General features: G+C 42.8%; 1 protein-coding gene across 2 annotated transcripts in view; it reads right to left on the minus strand.

The window, feature by feature from the left end:
- The window catches only part of PDE10A (phosphodiesterase 10A), a 341777-nt gene that overhangs the window by 93819 nt on the left and 227469 nt on the right, over positions 1-20489 (minus strand). For both annotated transcript variants that reach the window (XM_043887946.1, XM_043887945.1), the window contains one exon: positions 8755-8783. In XM_043887946.1, the coding sequence (XP_043743881.1) occupies positions 8755-8783 (29 nt within the window). The remainder of the gene's footprint in view (positions 1-8754; positions 8784-20489) is intronic.

Genomic DNA, 20489 nt, shown 5'->3' on the forward strand with positions numbered 1-20489 from the left:
GTCACAAAACTCAAGTTGGACTGCCTGAAGCTATTTTGCCCTGTGTCATATGGAAAACACAGCCTCTGCTGGCAGGCTGCCAGCCAGTATTCCTCGGGAAAGCGGGTGATTCTTCCATCAGGGTGGGAAATCCTTGTTCAGTTCAGTCGTGTCCGATTCTTTGCGACCCCATGAACCGCAGCACGCCAGGCCTCCCTGTCCGTCACCAACTCCCGAGGTCCACCCAAACCCACGTCCCTTGAGTCGGTGATGCCATCCAACCATCTCATCCTCTGTCGTCCCTGTATCCTCCTGCTCTCAATCTTTCCCAGCATCGGGGCTAAATCCTTGTCAGGCTGTTTGATATTTCAAATTCAAAATGCCAGAATTTCACTTTACTTGACGGGAATGTGACATCTCTGCCCATTCCTCTGGCTTCTCAGTCCTACAGACAAGTTGATAACCAATGGGGTGGTGGTGACCTGCCTGTCCTTCAGGCCCTTGTTTGCAAGTATCACATCCAGGTGTCCAAAGGCCCTCTTAGCCAAAGCCTGATTAAAGGAACTACGTTTAGGGAGATTTCAGAGGACACGCTTTCTGTCTGCTTCTCCATTGGGTCACAGCACCCGAGTCCCATGATTGTCAACTGGAGGGAGGGCATAGGTAACATGAAAAACTACTCCAGATGTTTCTACCAGGTCTGCCTTCTCTTGGCCTTCCCTGATAGCTCAGTTGGTAAAGAATCCGCCTGCAATGCAGGAGACCCTGGTTCGATTCCTGGGCCGGGAAGATCTGCTGGAGAAGGGATAGACCACTCACTCTGATATTCTTGGACTTCCCTTGTGACTCAGCTGGTAAGGAATCTGCCTTCAATGCGGGAGACCTGGGTTCAATCCCTGGGTTGGGAAGATCCCCTGGAAAAGGGAACAGCTTCCCTCTCCAGTATTCTGGCCTGGAGAATCCCATGGACTGGATAGTCCACGGGGTCGCAGAGAGTCGGACACGACCGAGTGGCTTTCACTACTTCACTGCCTACTCTAGTTATCTGTGTATCACCTTCACGTACTGAGCACTGAACCACATTTTAACAGTATGTCTTTGCAACTTCCTAAAGACTGATGTAAAATCAGATAAATAGGCTTGCATTTTCATGAAATTTAATAACAATAATAAAAACTGACAGGTATCCATCCCTAAGATATGTAGAAATGAATAAAGGATACCTTATTTATTTATTTTTAGGGTACCTTATTAAATGAGTGGGCAAGACCAGAAGAGGGAGCACTCACGCAGACCCCAAACAGGAAGAGACTACCGAGCATCTCCAATGGGAAGAAGGCTCCTTACCACCTAACTTACCCAGGAAAGGATGGAAGATCTTCTCCCCACCCAGCAACACCTCAGCCAATGAAAAGCCACTACACTCCCCACTCCCAGTTTCCGCCAATGGACTCTGTGCTTATCAACAGCCCCTCCAAGCTTCCCCTTTTTCCTTTATAAAAGAGCATTCCTCTTCTTTGTCTAGGCTTGCTTATAGTTTCTGCTCTAGCATGCTTATCCCAAGTTGAAAATCTCTGTTATTCCTGAGAGGACTTTGCTGGTAAAACAACTGTCTTATTTCTAAGGTCAACTTTACATAAGTGAAGACCGATTCAGGTTCAGGTTCACATAACTGGAAGTTTAACACCCAGCTAGTCTGCTTGTTCATAGAAAAGTACTGACGATCCCAATTTTTATTTCTCCTCCTCTGCGTCTTCCTCTATTTGTTTCTTTGGTTATATTTTTCTTATAACCAATTAAAAATTCTTTTAAAAAGTGATACGCTGTGAAAAGAAACTGAAAGTGAATAAATGTGAGCCTTTTGTGAAGGAAAAGACTGAAGTTTCCTGGAGAGTCTGCAGGAGGTGGGGGAGGCCCTCTGTGGCCACAACCAACTGGCCCCTCTGACCCAAATCATCACATGTTCTCTCCACTGGATTATTTCCATTTGTATGCATTGGTTGCTGTTTATTCCATTTTTTTTTAAAGAAAAATGAAACATTTTTAAAACAAAATAATATCTCAGGGGTGGGGAGTGAACAAAATGGGTGAAGGTGGTCAAAAGATACAAACTTTCAGTTACAAAATAAGTAAGTCTCCAGGCTATAAGATACAGCACAGTGACTATAATTAATGACTGTACTGGATATTTGGAAGTCGCTGAAGGAGTAGGTCTTAAAGTTCTCACCACCAGGAAGAAGAAGCTGACAACCGTGCAGTGACGGATGTTCACTAGGCCTATTGTGACGATCACTTCATAGCGTGCACGTATAGTCAATCAGTCTGTCGTGCACCTGAAACTAATGAAGGTTACATGTCAATTACACCTGCCTCCCTATCTAGCCACCACACGCTTTCTCTCTCTCTTTTAAGGCAAAACTCCATAAAACAGCTGTCTGTATTTGCCGCCTACCATTTCTCCTCTTCCCCCCCAACTCTAATTGCTCAGCGCAACAGCTCTAATTGAAGCCACCCATGGCCTCCACGCCGTCAGATCCCAATGACAGCTCTTAGGCTCCATTTCCCTTGAAATGCTGGCAGCATTTAACACACCAGTGACTGCTCTCTTTCTGGACAATTTCTCCTCCACTCCAGGAGGCACAGGCCCCAGGTTCGCCTCCTGCCCGCGGACTCCTCCATTCAGTCTTCACAGGGCTTTCTCCCACGGAAGGCTTGCAAATGCTCTGCGCCAGGGCTGCCTGTGGCTCTGGTCCTCTCTTCTCAAACCACACTCTCCTCCTAGGGGATCTCACACAGTCTCAGCACTTCACATACCATCCTATATGCTGGCCTTCTTAATCATCCACATTATTACTAAGGCTTCTCAAATTTATATCTCTAACTCAGATCATTCCCCTAAACTCCAGACTCAAATAGTCAACTAACCGCTGAACATCTCAGCTTACAAATCTACTAAAGGTCTCAGACTCAGCACATCCAAGACTAAGCACCCAGAAGTGACCCCTGCTCCCTGCTCTGGCAAACACTCCCATCTAATGATGGCAACCTTGACGTTCCATCTGCTCAGGCAAAAACCCAATGCTATCATTTATCTTTTCTGTCTTTTTTTCTATACCAAGCAGCATCCAATTAATCAGCACTTCTTGTTCACTCCACCTTCCAAATGTGCACAGAATTCAATCTACCAAATTTCCCCATCTCCATCATCACCACCTTCATCTCTTCCCAGGACCACTGCACTATCCTCCCACTTGTCACCACCCTTGGAACTGGGAGTGCTGCTATATTTATTTACCTAAGATTCCCTCACTTATGTTTGCAGTAGTAACACTGGTCAGTATGCTTTCTATCTTGTATAATGCTTTAGTTTTTCTTTTAGGAATAAACTTCCCTCTTGAGATAAATTATCTTCTTAGCTTTTGAAGTACATACTTTATACAATGTAGAAATTTTCTCCTTTTTCATTTTTGGAGTAATCACCCAGTAAAAACTTTTAGGCATCATGCATTTTAAGGGGACTTTTAGCAACTTTTCAGTTTTTTTCACTGGTTAACAAGGTACTTAGTTTTCTTAACTCTTCTTCAATAAACTTTAATAATTTATAATTTCCTTAATATTGGCCATTAAATCTAAATTTTCAAATGCATAAGTATATATTAATATGATTCCCTATTAAATTATTAATAATCTCCTTTTTGCCTATAGTTATCTTCCCTTTCTCATCCCTTAATGTTTGCTATTTTCTTATTTCTTGAATAGATTGCCAAAACCATCTACTTTATTGATCTGTTTAGGAAAATATCTTTTGCATTATTAATCAAGCCTATATTTTAAATTGTGGGCCATTAATTTCTTCTCATTAATTCCCTCTGCTTTTAAAAATTTTGTTTTTGGTATTCCAACACTGAATAAAGGACTATGCATTTTCATCCTCTTTTGACTGCACTCCTTAGGTTTGGTAGATTTTATTCCCATTTTACATTTGAGGTTTTTAAAGGCTATTTTAAAAGGTCACCCATATAAAGACTGGCAAAGAACAAATTCAAGTCTGTGTGACTTACACTGTACCAGAGAAGTTCTTTTGAATAAATCACACATAAAACATAGATGCATTCACACAAAAGGAAACAACGTTAACAAGTAGCAATATGTTTATTTGCTTTAAATAAAAAATAGTAAATCAATGCCATGCCATTGACACATGAGAAGAGATATGACTGCTAATTAAATTGGGTTAAAATGAAATCTTAACTGGAACAATAATTTGATAAACCAACTTAGGAACTTGTAGTATGTGTTATAAAATATGTATGTCTTTTCACCAAGTAATCTCAGATCTTAGCATTCTTCTTCAGGACATATTTCATAAGACTAAGACTGCGAAATGAAAATTAGACTATACTGAAACATATTGATAACATTCTGAGGGCCAAAGACAGTACCCAAGGATTCTCCTCTGTCCATGGAATTTTCCAGGCAAGAACACTGGAGTGGGTTGCCATTTCCTTCTCCAGGGGGTCTTGCCGACCCAGGACTGAGCTTGCATCTCTTGCACTGCAGGCGGAGTCTTTACCACTGAGCCACCAGCAAAGTCCCCAGGAAGTCGAGAGCTGGTTAAATTTGTTACATTCTAGCACTTAGCACTCAAATACTCTTGATGTTTTTGCTTCCTTTTCTTGTCAGAAATCTTTTTGATTGATAAGCTGGAGCTTTACATCAAGAACAGTAATAGTAAAAGAAAAGACTAACCGTACTGACTAGAGGCTCTGACTGACACATAGCCCTGGAGGCCCCTGCCCCGACGGCTGTGAGCAGGGCCCTCCCCTCCTCTTTCAGGCCTGGCCCGCGGGACCGCACTCTACGGCGTGGCCGCCCTGCCCCAGGGCCTCTGCGCTTGCTGCGTCTTCTGCCACAGTGCACGTCCCCCAGCTCTCGGCATGCCGCCTCCCCCCGCCCCCGTAACGTCTTCCCAGTTACCTGGAAGGCATCGCTGGCTGGACACTCACACCCCCAGCCCCACGTCTTCTTCCGGGCCTTGTCTCTACAGTAGGGCCGTTCCTAATCCACCACCACTCTCTGTTGGCTCATTCTGCTTTCTACGTATTTATTTATTCTATGTATTTATCATTTAAACGTTTTTTCAACTGTCTCCACCACCCTCTCCCATACTATGAGAACTGCGATGCCATTTTGCACTATATTCCTAGAACCTAGAGCAATGCCTGGCACACAAATGGTCACTGAGTGTTTGTCTATGGAATAGAAGTCGGGAGGAGGATGGAGGCGGGGAGGGAAGGAGCAAGAGAGGAAGAAAGAGGAGGAGAAAGGACCGAAGTCTTACTGATATGACTTTACTTCATGTCAAAAATATCTTAGTGTACCAAAAGATCAATAACCATAAATGCCCTGGAGTTTCTTTGAAAAGCTGAATTCTCCCTAAATCCTATTACAGACACGGAACTGACAAGAACGACCTGGCCTACCCTGTCTTACTGGAGTCAAGCCACAGTTGGTCCACGATGTCGTGCCAGAGCTGCCACCTTCTAAAAATATACTGACAATTCAGTAGGCTTTGTCAGAACGTCAACCCAGACCCTAAGGAGACGTATGGGAAAAACTTGAGTGAGTGTGTTTCCCTTGGAAAGACAGAACGCAGTCCCTCTATTTAAGGAGTTCTCATGTAGAGCAGCCTGTACATACACAGCCTTTTTTGAGTTGCTACAACACTCAAACAATGCTAGCAGACAGCAGTTAAGGAGAGGCTATTTGGCTCCCAGTAGGAAAGTATCTCACAACAATCAGAACTGCCTGGAGGGAAAGAATCTGCCTCCCTGAAGAGCAAGCTCTCAACCATGGATGTGCCTGTGACCAGTCACCACCTACCTAAAGGTTGCACTTGTTGTTCAGTCGCTAAGTCGTGTCTGACTCTGTGCAACCCCATGGACTGCAGCACCCAGCCTTTCCTGTCCTTCACTATCTCCTAGAAATGTAAGTTGAGAAGTGCTAAATACATAAGCTGATGACCTAGAAGAGTATCAGTTGCCAGAATCTTTAAGTTGCTTTTGTTGTTCTAAATATACTCCAGAACTTGGTTAGTTTTGATATTGGTTGGATGGCATCATCGATTTGATGGACATGAGTTTGAGCAAGCTCTGGGAGTTGGTGATAGACAGGGAAGCCTGGCATGCTGCAGTCCATGGGGTCACAAAGAATCAGACACGACTGAGCAACTGAACTGAACTGAGAAATACAAAGCGCACCAAAATTAAACAGTAAAGAAAAAGAAAATCTGAAGAGACTCATAACTAGCAGGAGACTGAATCAAAAGAAAAATAACTTGACCAAGAAGAGCCCTGGACCTGATGGCTTCACTAGTGAATTCTACCAGACATTTTGTTGTTCACTGTTCAGTCGCTAAGTGATGTCCAACTCTCTGTGACCCCATGGACTGCAGCACGCCAGGCTTCCCCATCCTTCACCATCTCCCAGAGCTTGCTCAAACTCATGTCCATTGAGTCGGTGATGCCATCCAATCATCTCATCCTCTGTCCTCCCCTTCTCCTCCTGCCTTCAGTCTTTCCCAGCATCAGGGTCTTTTCTGGTCAGTCACTTCTTCACATCAGGTGGCCAAAGCTTCAGCTTCAGCATCAGTCCTTCCAATGGATATTCAGGACTGATTTCCTTTAGGATTGATTGACTAGTTTGATCTCCAAGATTGCACTAGGTATTTCTAAGTTTCACTTTAAGTTAAAACATTGGTATGCCATTTTATAAAGCAAATTCTGAATATCAGAACTGACAAAGATCTGGAGTACATTCAGGGAAAAAAAAAAAACAACTTAAAGACCCTGGCAACCGATATTCTAGATCATCAGCTCATGTATTTAGCACTTCTCAGCTGGAGATGCATTTCTCTAAATCTGGCATAAAATAAGAGAATCTTATAAAATAATAGCAAAGAAAAAAAGCACTATGTATAGGCGACCATCACTTCTAACGGCCTTAAGGACAGCATGTGACGTTGTCTGCATCTCCTCTCTGCTCACCCCAGAAGGCACGTTATAAGACGTACGCAGCCAACTGCATCCACAATGCCTGGTGGCGGTATTTTGCAAAATTAAACTGTGCAAAGATGCATTCAATCAAAAGGACTCTTCTTTGTTCACACAGCTATCTTCCCCAAATAGAGCCTGGCGAGAATAACTGGAAGCGTGGACTGCAGTAACAAATTCATTGATGACAGACACTGTCGTACAAAAGCTTTAAACTGGGGGACACTGGAGGCGACGGAAGGTACCCCACTAAGCGGGCGAGTGGAGTTAGCGCAGCGACATCAGCAGGGCAGCAGGAGGACCGCCGGCCACTCTGCCGCCAACAGAACAGGAGGGAAGATATATGGGCGGGTTGGAATCACCTAACTGGGGGTCTCTTCCCACTTCCCTTCAAAACGACGACGATATCTAAAATCTTTCCAGGCTTCTAAAGACTAAATTGAGGTTAGGGATTCAATATGAATGAAAGGTATTCTGAAACAAGAATGTGATGGGTAAGTTGTATTGCAGCTTTTTTCCCGCTGTCCTTGATGTATAAACAGGTGGTACTACCTCGGAGCTCTGAGATAGTGGCTTTACCAATATCAACACCTCAATATCTCATGACAGTCTGGGTCCACTTGTGAGGATCCCCTGTTATCCTCACACATTGCTTTCAGCTGTTTCTGCTGCTCTCAGTAGCTGTAAAAATTCCAGTCTGATTGCTCTGCCCCGATACACGCTGAAGCACTCAGACTTGGGGACGTTCCAACTGCGAGCCCAGAAAACGTGAAGCTAATAGTGCACACACCCAGGAAAACCCTGAGACTTCCAGACTCCTAAGTCTGTTAGGTTGCTATGGGCACGGGGAACCCTGTCCAATCTCCAGCAATAGCCCTGGTCATTTTAAAGATTCATTTCTTCAGATAATGCAAAATAAAGGAATATATCTAAATATGTGACTCTGATAAAGAGTACTTCAGTTTCTATCATGTGATAGCATGATCGCTTACACAAAGCTGCATCAGGTATAATTCCGACTAATTTCAACACTGATTCCACATTTTAAGATCTTTATCTGTCAATAGGATATAGAATTGAGAGCCATTTTGTGTGTAATCACAGAATTATCATTTTGTAACAGCTCTTGATACCATACCCCATAAGCTCTTAAATTTGCTAAGTCTCTTAAGGCATTTCTCGTAGGTGTGAAAACAGTGTATTTAACATTTCTCAAAGTACTGAAGAAAGTCACGTCCTCGATCCAGGCAGAGTCACCTTTTGCTCTCCCAGAACGAAGGTGCGTGAACTCATAGGCAGGGTCAGCCAGGCAGCAGGAAGCCAGTTAGCAGGGGGCCACGGGTGAGCGGCCTGGGCAACTGCCACAACCTGGGAACTCCGCGGAGGCGCTGCCTCCTCTTACAGTGTTTCAGGAGGAGCCAGAAATCCAGTCTTCACATGCACTCTCTCTGTCTCTGAATGTCGGCAGCAGAAAACTCCTCGAGCACGTGCAGGCCACACGGAGTGCATCTGCTCGCTGTGATCAGTTTGAGCCGTCTGCTTTTACACCTCTCTCCCCGCTGGCTTCACCCCACGCTCACGAGTGACACTTCGGGAGAGGGCACTCAGTTTTTCTATTTATTTTTCCAACACTTTTAACATGTTAGAGCACTGAAAAAAATATGCAAAAAGAACGTACTTTCTATATTGTAGTAAAAAAAAAATATATATTTACATTACTTACCCTGCTGACTTCCTTAGGAGCTGATTCATCTGGGGAATGAAGAAGGGAGGGAGGGAAAAAAAAATAACGTTAGAAGCTCTGGGTAGTTTCTGAAAAATACAGAGCATATCATTCACTCTGTAAACCAGGCTATTTGCAATGTTTCCTCTTGTGATATCTATGAATTCAGTTTTAAAACTGTAAGGTAAAAAACATAGTATATTTAGAGCTAGATGTATGTGTTAATTTTGGAGGGAAATGAAATAACACAACAGCTTCCTAGTCATTTTCAAGATTACCTTTTTAGAGGTTCTCAAATATTAGTGCCTGAAAATATGGCTACATGGTATTTTATCCAATACATACACCTAGAAAAGGGATTGTAATCTTTGCAATATTCTAAATGACACAGTCCACACGAATGTCTCAAAAGGCCATTACTTGTGCTGTCAGGGTTGGGGCCAGCATTTTTCGCGTTTGCTGAAATGAGACCTGTGCCTGCGTGGCCTGGCGAAGGCCTGGACCACTCCCACTAACGGGCTGCTCCGCACTCCGGACCCGGCAGGCGGCGGGCGTGTCTCTACCAGCCCGGCAGCACTGCTTTCTGGTCAGTTAGGACTGGCGGGGGGCCCTGGTCCAGGTGAGGCCCTCTGATGGGCCCTCCCTGCGAGGCTGGCTACATGGCAAGACTATGCCTGTGTAACCAACAGGGTATGAGCCACAAACCGGCCAAGACGCCACGTTAGGTCCGCTGGCCGTGAGCAGCCCATGCCCGGGACCTGGCTCTGAGCCAGAGAAAATATGTTCATGTGGCCTTTCCAGAGGCCGGGGGTCTGGAGACCCCTCTCCACACCCCTCACTGGGAGGCAGCCTTTAATTTAACGCTCCTGCCTTCTCGTGCCTTGTTGAGCGAGGACACCTGTCTTACCACCGCCATCAGCACACACGCACCACACTGAGTTTCCAGCGTGTTCTCTGTTACACCAGTCACAGCCTCATCCACCCTAACACTGACAAAGGCGTGTCCCACCGGTCCAGGCAGGGCACTGATTCTTCTTTCTCCTTCGACATTCTTATTAACTAAACCACTGAGTCCTGGCGTTTCCTCTTTTCTTCTAATCTTTTTCAGATTTACAGCTTACCACCCATTTCCACAAATAATATTAAGTCTAGTCCCAAAGCACATCATCAACCAGTAACCTCTAAGCTGATCCCTGAATTCAGTATCTGCCCTGGCAATCATGTATACACACACACACACACACACATTCACCCAACCAGTTTATCTTTCAAAAATATTCCATCTATCACTATCTATCATTCCAGAAGTCAGGTATGGATGTGAGAATTGGACTATAAAGAAAGCTGAGTGCCGAAGAATTGATGCTTTTGAACTGTGGTGTTGGAGAAGACTCTTGAGAGTCCCTTGGACTGCAAGGAGATCCAACCAGTCCATCCTAAAATCAGTACTGAATATTCATTGGAAGGACTGAGGCTAAAGCTGAAGCTCCAATACTTTGACCACCTGATGCAAAGAACTGACTCATTGGAAAAGACCCTGATGCTGGGAAAGATTGAAGGTGGGAGGAGAAGGGGACAACAGAGGATGAGATGGTTGGATGGCATCACTGACTCAACAGACATGAGTTTGAGCAAGCTCCGGGAGTTGGTGATGGACAGGGAGGCCTGGCGTGCTGCAGTCTATGGAGTCACAAAGAGTCAGATGTGACTGAGTGACTGAACTGAACTAAACTGAACTGATCATGCCCCTTGGATGCTTCAGGATTTATAGTAAATTAGACATCAAAGGGCTTCCCAGGTGGCACTAGTGGTAAAGAACCCACCTGCTAATGCAAGAGACATGAGACACTCGGGTTAGATCCCTGGGTTGAGAAGATTCCCTGGAGGAGGGCATGGCAACCCATTCTAGTATTCTTGCCTGGAGAATCCCATGAACAGAAGAGCCTTGCAGGCTATAGTCCATAGGGTCACAAAGAGTCAGACACAACTGAAGCGACTTAGCATGCACGCAGACTTCAAAACTTGTTGCATATTGCCTTTACCTGGGGACTTTTTCAAAATTAGCAAGCTTGGAACTATCAGATAGTAGATGCTCGGTAAACAGTACCTATTCTTTGTATTACTATGTTAACACATATTTCTTATTTATTTTTCTGATATTTGTTCCATAATGATTCAAATATTGCATCTGATTTCCCTTAGAATGTAACCATGTTATAGGAAAAACATGGACTTTATCTTATATACTGAAGTCACTTGATAAAAATATCATTTATTCCTTAACTCCTAACCTCTTATTCTTTTCTAAACTTCTCTGAAGATGGAACTATTTGATTCAATCATCACAACAAATTTATTAACAGGTTATGAAGTTGCAGAGACCGATACGTTTCTCTTTTAGATTTTTATTGAAGAAGTTCAGTAAATGGGGGTTGAAAAGTGAAGGCTGATTAACCCACGGGCAACGGCAGGCAGCCGCCGTGAGAACAAGCTGGTTGCAGCCGTAAGCGGAGCGTCCAGGCTGCGTCCCTCTGGGACCGTCCACGGTCCAATCATCCCCGCGACGCCAACGTTAGTTCCAGGGAAGAAGCGTCGAATGTCCAGACGTCTGTATATAAACGACCGCTTCGCCTTTTCCTACAGTTTTGCAGAGTGCTTCTCCAGCTCGGGCGTTGAAGATACTCTGCTGATAAGTGCTTATACAAACCAACTCCTCTTTTGGTTTGATGGGCAGTTTAAAGTGTTTGAAAGAAAAATGCTGTCTATAGCTTAACATCTGGCTTTTCACCTCTTCTTCGTACAGATTTAGGACTGTATCTTCTACCCCTTCTTCCGACTCGGAAGGCAAACAATTTCTGCCAAGTGAATGTCAAGTCCATTACACTGAGGGAATCCAGCAATTCAGCTGAGGGGACTAAGGAACCCAGCTAGGATACGGGAAGCTGGCCTCCTGCTTCCTGTATTCGGAAGCTCCACGGAGCTCTCTCGCCCAAGGAAAGGCCGGCACCCTGAAGGCCCTGACGGGGTGACGGCTGCGCGGGGAGCGGCCGGAGGGGGCGCCCCAGAGGCGGCTCGGCCGGAGGCTCCGCGCGCGGGGCTCGGAAGCCCGGCGGCCGCTCACTTGCTGTCGTAACTCTGGGCAAGACGTCTGACTTCCTTTGACGGCCTCTAAGTCTGGAGTGAAGCAACGTCCTATCCACATAATTTGACACTGAAAAATGATTTTTTATCCACAAGAACAGCTGCAAAGTAACAGAGCCCCTGACGTGCGCACGTCCCTGGTGGGCCCTGGCGGCTGACTCCGTGGCCCCTGGTTGGGGATGGAGACCCACGGCGAAGGCGCAATGCCGCCAAACCAACAAAAATAAACAGGAACAGGAGAGCAGCGGCCCCGAGGTGTCTGTCCTCCGTGCACGGGGAGGGAGTGACGGTGGGCCAGGCGACTGGGAGCCGGGGGAAGGGGCAGGCGAAGCTTCACTCTCAGAGAGCCCACCGCTCACCTCCCGCAGGCCGCCGGCCAGTGAGGCGCCCGGGACCCGACCTAGAACGCCCTGCGGACCCACAACTCCGGAAGGCTCTCCACACTCCCGGCACACACTCCTGCCCCAGCGGTCAGGGCCGCGTTTCACAGGGCTCGGAAAGACGCTCACTCACACATGAAAGCTTAAGGAGTCACGGAAAAGAAGGAGATGGACGTGGAGGCCAGACTCCGAGCCCTTCGTGACCATCAGGTGAGCAACCAGAACGTCCCCAGCAGCAGACTCTTAATTTTTATGTGGCACCGGGGTTCTGCAAACATTTGTTTACTCAACAAATGTGCGCTGCGGATCCATTATGTGCCGCGCATCCATTATGTGCCGCGCATTTATCCTTGTTCTTAAGGAGCTTAAATTCTAATGGGATGAATAAACAAGAGAAAAATTTAAGCAATTTCAGAAAGCGAATATTGATGCTTGTTAAAGAAAAAAAATTTTTTTAAAGAAAAGAAGAAACCATCTTCAATCTAAATATCATTTTAACGATTTCTTAGAACCTTAGGAAAAATAGCCCACGCAGCAAAAAATTTCCTGGAAAATATCCCAGTAAGTACACCTTCCAGCGAGTACTTACTTTTGAGTTAAGTACTCATTGGAAAAGACCCTGATGCTGATTGAGGGCAGGACGAGAAGGGGACAACAGAGGATGAGATGGCTGGATGGCACCGCTGACTCAATGGACATGAGTTTGGGTGAACGCCGGGAGAGAAAGGAGGACAGGGAAACCTGGCGTCCTGTACTCCGTGGGGTCGCAGAGAGTCGGATGCGACTTAGCAACTGAACAACAAGAGCACCAAAAGTACAGAATAAATGAAATCAGTATCTTGTATAACAGACTTGAAGCCACAGCTACACTGAATATAAAATTTAAACGACTGTCTAATATAGGTCAAAGAATCCATCCGTATGTGACATCATGAGCTCTTCTAATCTACCAGAAAATACTTTCATAAAATGCTGATACTAGTTAAAAATGAGTAAACAAATCAAATGAACACTTCAAAATATAAACCCTCACAACTGTACATTCAAGGCTGTAGAAATGGAAACACAGATATTAATTTAAAAATAACTTGGAGGTTTGAAGCCAAAATGGCAACTAATATAATAATTTTCTTATCATCAACTTAGAAGGAAAATGTAATGTTCGCTAATGTTATAGGAAGAAGAAAAAATGACAAAAGATTTTGATAGCTGGTTTTATTTTAATACTGTGAGATGAAAAATTATTAAATCCTGATATTTGTAGACAAGTACATGAAATATATTAAAAAAAAATCTCCCCAGTACTTTATGAGGAAAATTTTATTTCCTGTTAGATTACTATTCTTTTTTATTCCACTGTTATCCTCCATGAATGAATGAATGGCTAGCAGGACAATCATTTCTCTAAATCTTCTAGCCATCTTCCATCATTAAATCTTTATGGAAATAAGGAGAAACTAATTATAGATCAGTAGACTAAACAATGCTTTTAATGAAAGAAACCTCACCTTTCCCCTCAACAGGCCTAGTGGTCATGTGTAAATCTACATCTTAAAATGTAGATCTCTGAAAAAATTTAGCTCACATTTTTTCTAAGAAATGTTTGTAAAAATACGGTCAGTGTGTTTAAATGTAGCTACTCTAAGACATATGCAGTGATACTGATTTTTAATTAGCAGCTTTACTAAAGCCTAATTTACATGCCATAAAATTAACCCATGATAAGTATACAACTCAGTGATTCCAGTCGATTTATAGAGGTGTGACGGCTTCTCACCAAGCCAGTTTAGACACCCCCCTCCAAGTCCCCTTATGCCCCTTACATTTAATCACTGTTCCCACCACAGCCCATCACATCAGGGATGTCTCTCTGTTCTCACACACTCACCTTTTCTGGGCATTTCAAACAAGTGGAATCACACAATACAGAACTAGTTGTGTCTGGCTTCTTCCATATAGCACAATATTTTGAGATTCATCCATGTTAGAACATGTATCAATATTTCTTATTATCAAATAGTATTCCTATTATATAGGTATATCACATTTATTTTTAGCCGTTTACCAGCTAATAGACATTTTAATTGTTTTTGATTTGGAGCTATTTTGAACAATGCTCCCTAGGAACTACTGGATACATATCTTTTGTATGGACACACTTCCCTTTCTCTTGGACAGACACTCAGGAGTAGATTTGATGAGTATTAATAAAGTAAGTTTAACCTTCTTAGAAACTGAGCAATTGTTTTCCAAAGCACCATTACCATTTTACTTTTCCAAAAGCGAATCGCACAGATACCAGCTTATCTTCATCGTCATCAATACTGAACAGTGTCTGTTGTTTTTTTTTCATACTTGGCAAGTATACATCTCGCTGCATTCCCCGACTAGTTAATGATGTTGAGAAGACTTACTGGCCATTTGCTTACTTCTCTGGGATAATGCATATCCAAATCTGTTGTCTATTTATACACTGGGTTGTCTATCTTCTTACTGAGTTAAACAAATCATTATATATTCTAGATATGGTTTTAATGAAGTCTATTTTTCCAAAAGAAATTTTTTTTATTTTACAGATCCTGCTTTAGGTATTGTATAAAAGAACTCTTTGGCCCACCCAAGATCATGATTTTTTTTTCCTATTTTGTCTAGGAATTTCAAAATTTTAGCTCTTACAATTAGATATATGATCTATATTAAATTTAGTTTATAACGTGAGGAAAGGGCATTTTTAAATATTGCATCTTGATATCCAATTGTTTTATAACAACTATGCTTTCCTCCCAAGGAATTGTTTCAACATCTTTGTTGAAAATCATCTGACCATGTGAGGGTTTTGCCTGGACTCTGAATTCTGCGGCACTGACCTGTCTGTAAGGCAGTACAACAGGGCTGAAATACCGTTAGTACGGTAAGTCCTGAAATCAAGTAATGTAACTCCTCAAAACCAAACTTTATTTTCATAATTATTATGGCTCTTTTAGGTCCTTTACATTTTACAATCAGCCTCTCAATTTGTATAAAAAATCCCTCCTGGATTCTGAGATGTAGTGCATTGAATATATAGATTAATTTGGGGAGAACTGTCATCCTGGCGATACTGATTCTCCCAACCCATGAACATGACATCTGTCTCCATTTATTTAGACTTTTCGTTCCTTCCTCTCAGCAAGATTTATAGATTTCAGTGCATGAAATGTGCTTTTCTTTGCTAAATTTATTCCTAAACTTTTTAATTTTTGAGGCTATTATGAATAAAAGTATTTTTTTAATTTCTGACTGTTCCTTTCTACTAGATAGAAATGGGATTGATTTTTGTCTTGATTTTTTTTTTTTTTTTCTATATTGGTCCTTGTATCCTGAGACCTTGCTCACACATTTCATTAGTTTTAGGAGCTTTTTGTGGAATATTTGAAATTTTCCACATCCAGGATCATGTATCTGTGGAAAAAGGATTTAGTTCTTTCACTTAAACCTGGATACGTTCTGTTTCTTTTCTTTTTTTTTTTTTTTTGATACGTTCTGTTTCTTACTGTTCAAGTTAACAGCTCACTTCTCCTACTTCTCTGACAGTTTTCATCAGGAATGGATATTGAATTCTGTCAAAAACTTTTTCTGCATTAAGATAACTGCATTTAACTCTAATAAATTTGAATAATTGATTTACTGATATTAAACCAACTGGTATTCATACAGGGTCATACCATATCATATTTTTAATATGTTAATAGATTTGGTTTCCTGATTTTATTTAGGAGTTATTGCATGTATTTTTAAGGGAGACTTGTCTTGTGATATTTTAGTCTGGTTTCCTTTTCAGGTTAATACATGACTCAAAGGAGGAGCTGGGAAATTTCTCACCCTCCTCTCTTTCCAAAAAGAGTTGGAGAAGGATTGGTAGTAATTCCACTTACAATACCTGATACGATTCATCAGTACAGCCGTGGGGGGACAAGCTCTGGGTTATGGAAATATGTTTAGTTACTAAGACCTGTTTAGATTTTCTATTTCTTATCACGTCAGTTTTGGTGATTTGATCTTTCCAGGAGTCTGCTTTATTCAAGATGTCTAATTTCTAACATGAAGTTTTGCATTCTCCATCAACTGCTGATGGATCTGTCCATCAGAAGGGGCCAACACCCACAGTCCAAGCCTTCTTCAGGCCCGCTCGTGTTCTGTGTTGTCTGGGCCCTCTCCAAGGGGGACCAGCGGGAGCTGCTCCAGGGATGTGTGCGCGTCCTCAGTCGGGAGCGGGTCTGCCTCAGTCTCACCACGATCTCCGGCTGGCACAGCCCAAGATTTGCCAGCCCTCCCCCACTCACTGGCCTCCAAAGCTCCAAAGATGGGGGAGCCTCCAAGTTGAGTGAACCCTTTTAACTTGTAGAGAAGCTGTCAGAACCTCTGCTCCAACCACGGGGACGGGGAGCAATGGGAGAAGCTCCAGGCTGTAACATGATAAACAGCCACAGTTCTTACCTGAATTTATTTGAAAACTGAAGGCCCCAGCTTTCAAATTGTGAATGTCTCTCAAATTGCCGTGTATGCCTTTGGTTGACATTCAGAGACTAAAGTGGCTGGTTTTGTCCATTAATGCCCAATTGATAACTGCTTCTTGGGGAAAGACTTTGCTACCTTCTTCATTCAGTCATAGGTGGAAGTCCAGCTTTGCATTCAAAGTCATCATTTTCACTTGAGTAACAGCAATTATCAACATGTGGTCCAGAGGCCTCTGGCATGCCAGAGACCATTCAGAGGGCTCACGAGTAGACTGTTTTCATAATAACACTAAACTCCAACTCACCTATTTCTCATTTTTTTATAAGTATACAATGTATTTTTCAGAGGCTAAATAATGCTCCTACAGTTCATGCAATGCATCCATTGTATCCTAATATTTTCTAAAATGTTTTAAGGTCACTGCTTTAAGATACAAGTATGCGAGCTTTCAGAAGCTAGTCATGTTCTCGGGTGCTTCTGCAGCACTTGCATTTGCCGCCTTTGGTCACCCCTGCTCCAGCCTCTGCAACTTCAATAACATCTGATAAATAGCTGCTTTGAATTCCCAAGTTCTTTGCACCTACATAGACACAGAAAAATGTACACTTCACCCCAAACTGTTATTATTTAGAATTTAATATTTTAATTATTTTATCCTAAAAACAAAATTCATACATAGTACATTTCCCTGTATTTAAGGATAGACAATTAGCCTTTAAAGAGGGAGCTCATTTTCTCAACCTACAGCTGCACTGTTTATGGGTAAAGACACTGAAAATAATGAGACTGACTTAGGAGAAGATTCTCTGACTCAGGGAAGGGAGGGGTCTACCCCAAAGGGACAGGGCGGAACTGCAAATAAGAAAAAAAAAATAGGATAAAAGATCACTCTTTTGGTTTTAATAATTTATCTTATCCTGCCTTAGGCGACAGAACATTTGCAAACAGTACTGTGGTACCAGTTAAGTTGTACGGTTATCTTGAGACCAATCATTCAGTGTATAAAGAGAAAAGAATTGAATATTTTAAATGTAGACATGGTGCGCTCTTTAAAAGCCCAAAAGTCCTTATAATAGCTTTTCAAACTAGAAATGTCACAGCCACTGACCAGTTGTATTGACTAGGGAAGCACCCACAGCGGCTCAGAGAGTGAGTGTTCAGTGCGCTGCCGGACGCCTGCTGCGTGAGAAGTCAGCCCGAGGACCAGAGTGCTGTTGTGTCTGCGGGGATAAAGCAACCCATTACAGACAGTCGCAGACATCTTCAAAACTGTAATTCTGCTTTACAGTGAATCAACCTATAGATGTGGCTGATGTCATTATTTTCGTGATATTTTTCTGCAATCAACACATAAGAATCATCAAAGACCTTTCATATAAATATGGGATAACAAATGCGAGTGATGCTGAACTGTTCCAGGAGTTGAATAACGTTTTCAAAGTATCACCTTTTATCCGGGAACGACTGGATTGACACTTGTTTTCGTAAAACTGCCCGTGGCCGGCCCAGGTCAAAGCAATGACTCCAACCTGCACTAGTAGTCACTGTCATTTTCTTGTGTGCCACACACTAGCAAAAAATATAAATATTTTTGTGTAATATTAGGTAACAAGCACAAATGGTAATGAAATATTCTAAGTGTTGAATAACATTTTTAAAGCTCTCACAGACTCATAGGGAAAAAAAAAAATCACTTTAGTTTAAGGATGCCCTTAATGTAGCAGGCCACTGCCGTGAAACTTGCCTATTTAACATCAGCAGAAAGCAAAGGTCACCAGCAGACACCCAGATGAGTGACCTCAGGGCCAGGCATGTCCTCCCCACTTCCTCGGGTAACTCTGTCTTTCTCATCACTGATACATCCTCATCACAGGATGTGCCGGGTCATACGGCACCAGAAGCGACGCCACTTGCCTCACGGCCTGGGTCTGCTACAGGCAGACTGTGCTTGTTCTGGGTCCAGTCAAGGCCCAGCCGCTTGTATGGTCCAGTACAGAGGACAGAGAACATTCTCAGGAGTGGAACACGCTTCTTCCAGACCTGAACAGACCACCGGCTGTATGCTCACTCTTTTGTGGTGGGAGGTGCATGAAGTAGTGATTTTCATATAACTTTGCAGGCAATGACCCAGGATGACTGAACCTCTAAAATTTTCACTGATTTTCGGAGGACCTCGGAATCGCTGCAGGGTTTATCTCCGGGGGTAAGTTGGTGAATGTTTAGCAAATGACTCCTGTGGGAAAGCATGCTCTAATTTGTAGCATTTTCCAGTCTCTGTGGTATAAATATTCCCATGATACGCTAAAATCAGCTTGTACAGGCTTGAAAGAACCAACTATTAAATTTTCAAGAATTTTGTGAGCTGGTTGTTAAAATAGCCATTATTAAAAACTTAATTATGTAAACAAACAGAAAATATTTTAAAGGTAATAAATATTGAAAACTCACCATTGTCTAATTATTTTATGACATTTTACTATTCTCTGTCCCCTTGAGGCTATGTCTACTGTATCTGTGTGACAGAAATACTATGTACTGGTGTGCTACTGCTTATCTCTTCTTAATTCCATGCTGGGTGACCTCACATTGGTAGTCTGATGTGGGCCATAATGGGAGGAATTCAGTGCTCCCTAAGTAAATGTTGATCAGCTCTACTGAAGGAAGATAAGTAAAACTTCCATTTGTAGCATTTGCTGGTTTCTGTGGTGTAAATACTTAACCCATGGCTGATTTCAAGCTACCAATTTTGATATCGACTGGATCATAACATTCCGGGAAATTTATCAACTGGCTGAGCCAACATAAGCCACTCCCCCGCACTGCTACTTCCTTCATTTATATCTGTCATTCATTTTGTTGTCAGGTAAAACTTTGACTTTTCAACACATTACATGCAAATTCAATAAGTTATTTAAGCAATTCGTACGGACCTAAAGTTACCTGTATGAAGCACTTCACAGTTATTTTTAAAAGATCTGTTTCACAGATTTACTTTGACAAAGTTCGGGAAGTGGTGGTGCAGTCTGTAAGGGTCAAACCACCAGAACTTTAAATGAGGGTAAAACTCACTTAAAAGGAAGGGAAGCACTACTTGTACATATAAAAGCAGAGGAGGGAGCAAAATAGTAAAGATCTAGTTTTGCTGCATCTCAAAGCAATAAAAATTAGCACTATGGATAAAATCTTGAAATTTAGAATATACAACTGATGCTACTTCAGTTTATTATACCAAAGGTTGTTTAATGAATAAAGAGTTTGAGTGAAAAATTATATATTGTAAAATAAATACAAACTAATGGGGAAAATACATTATAAGATCGCCTGAGGGGGGAAAGAGAATTTTGAAATTAGTCTCCCCTCTAGACAACAAAGGGCTTCCCTGGTGGCTCAGCTGGTTAAAATCCACCAGCGATGCAGGAGATCCTGATTCGATTCCTGGGTCGGGAAGATCCCCTGGAGAAGGGAATGGCTACCCACTCCAGTATTCTGGCCTGGAGAATTCCGTGGACTGTATAGTCCAAGGGGTCACAAAGAGTCGGACATGACTGAGCGACTTTCACTTTCACTAGACAACAATTTCACTGGCAGAATCTGTTGGATGTACTTATTTGAAAGTCTGGAGCCTCCTGAAGGATTGCCACTTCCAGGGAAAGCCTGGATGGTAAATCACAGTTAATCTCGGTCGGTTCCAGCTCCTAGCACAGGGCCAGCTCTCCG

The sequence above is a fragment of the Cervus elaphus genome, chromosome 26 (genome assembly GCF_910594005.1).
Source record: "Cervus elaphus chromosome 26, mCerEla1.1, whole genome shotgun sequence".
Lineage (NCBI taxonomy): Eukaryota > Metazoa > Chordata > Mammalia > Artiodactyla > Cervidae > Cervus > Cervus elaphus.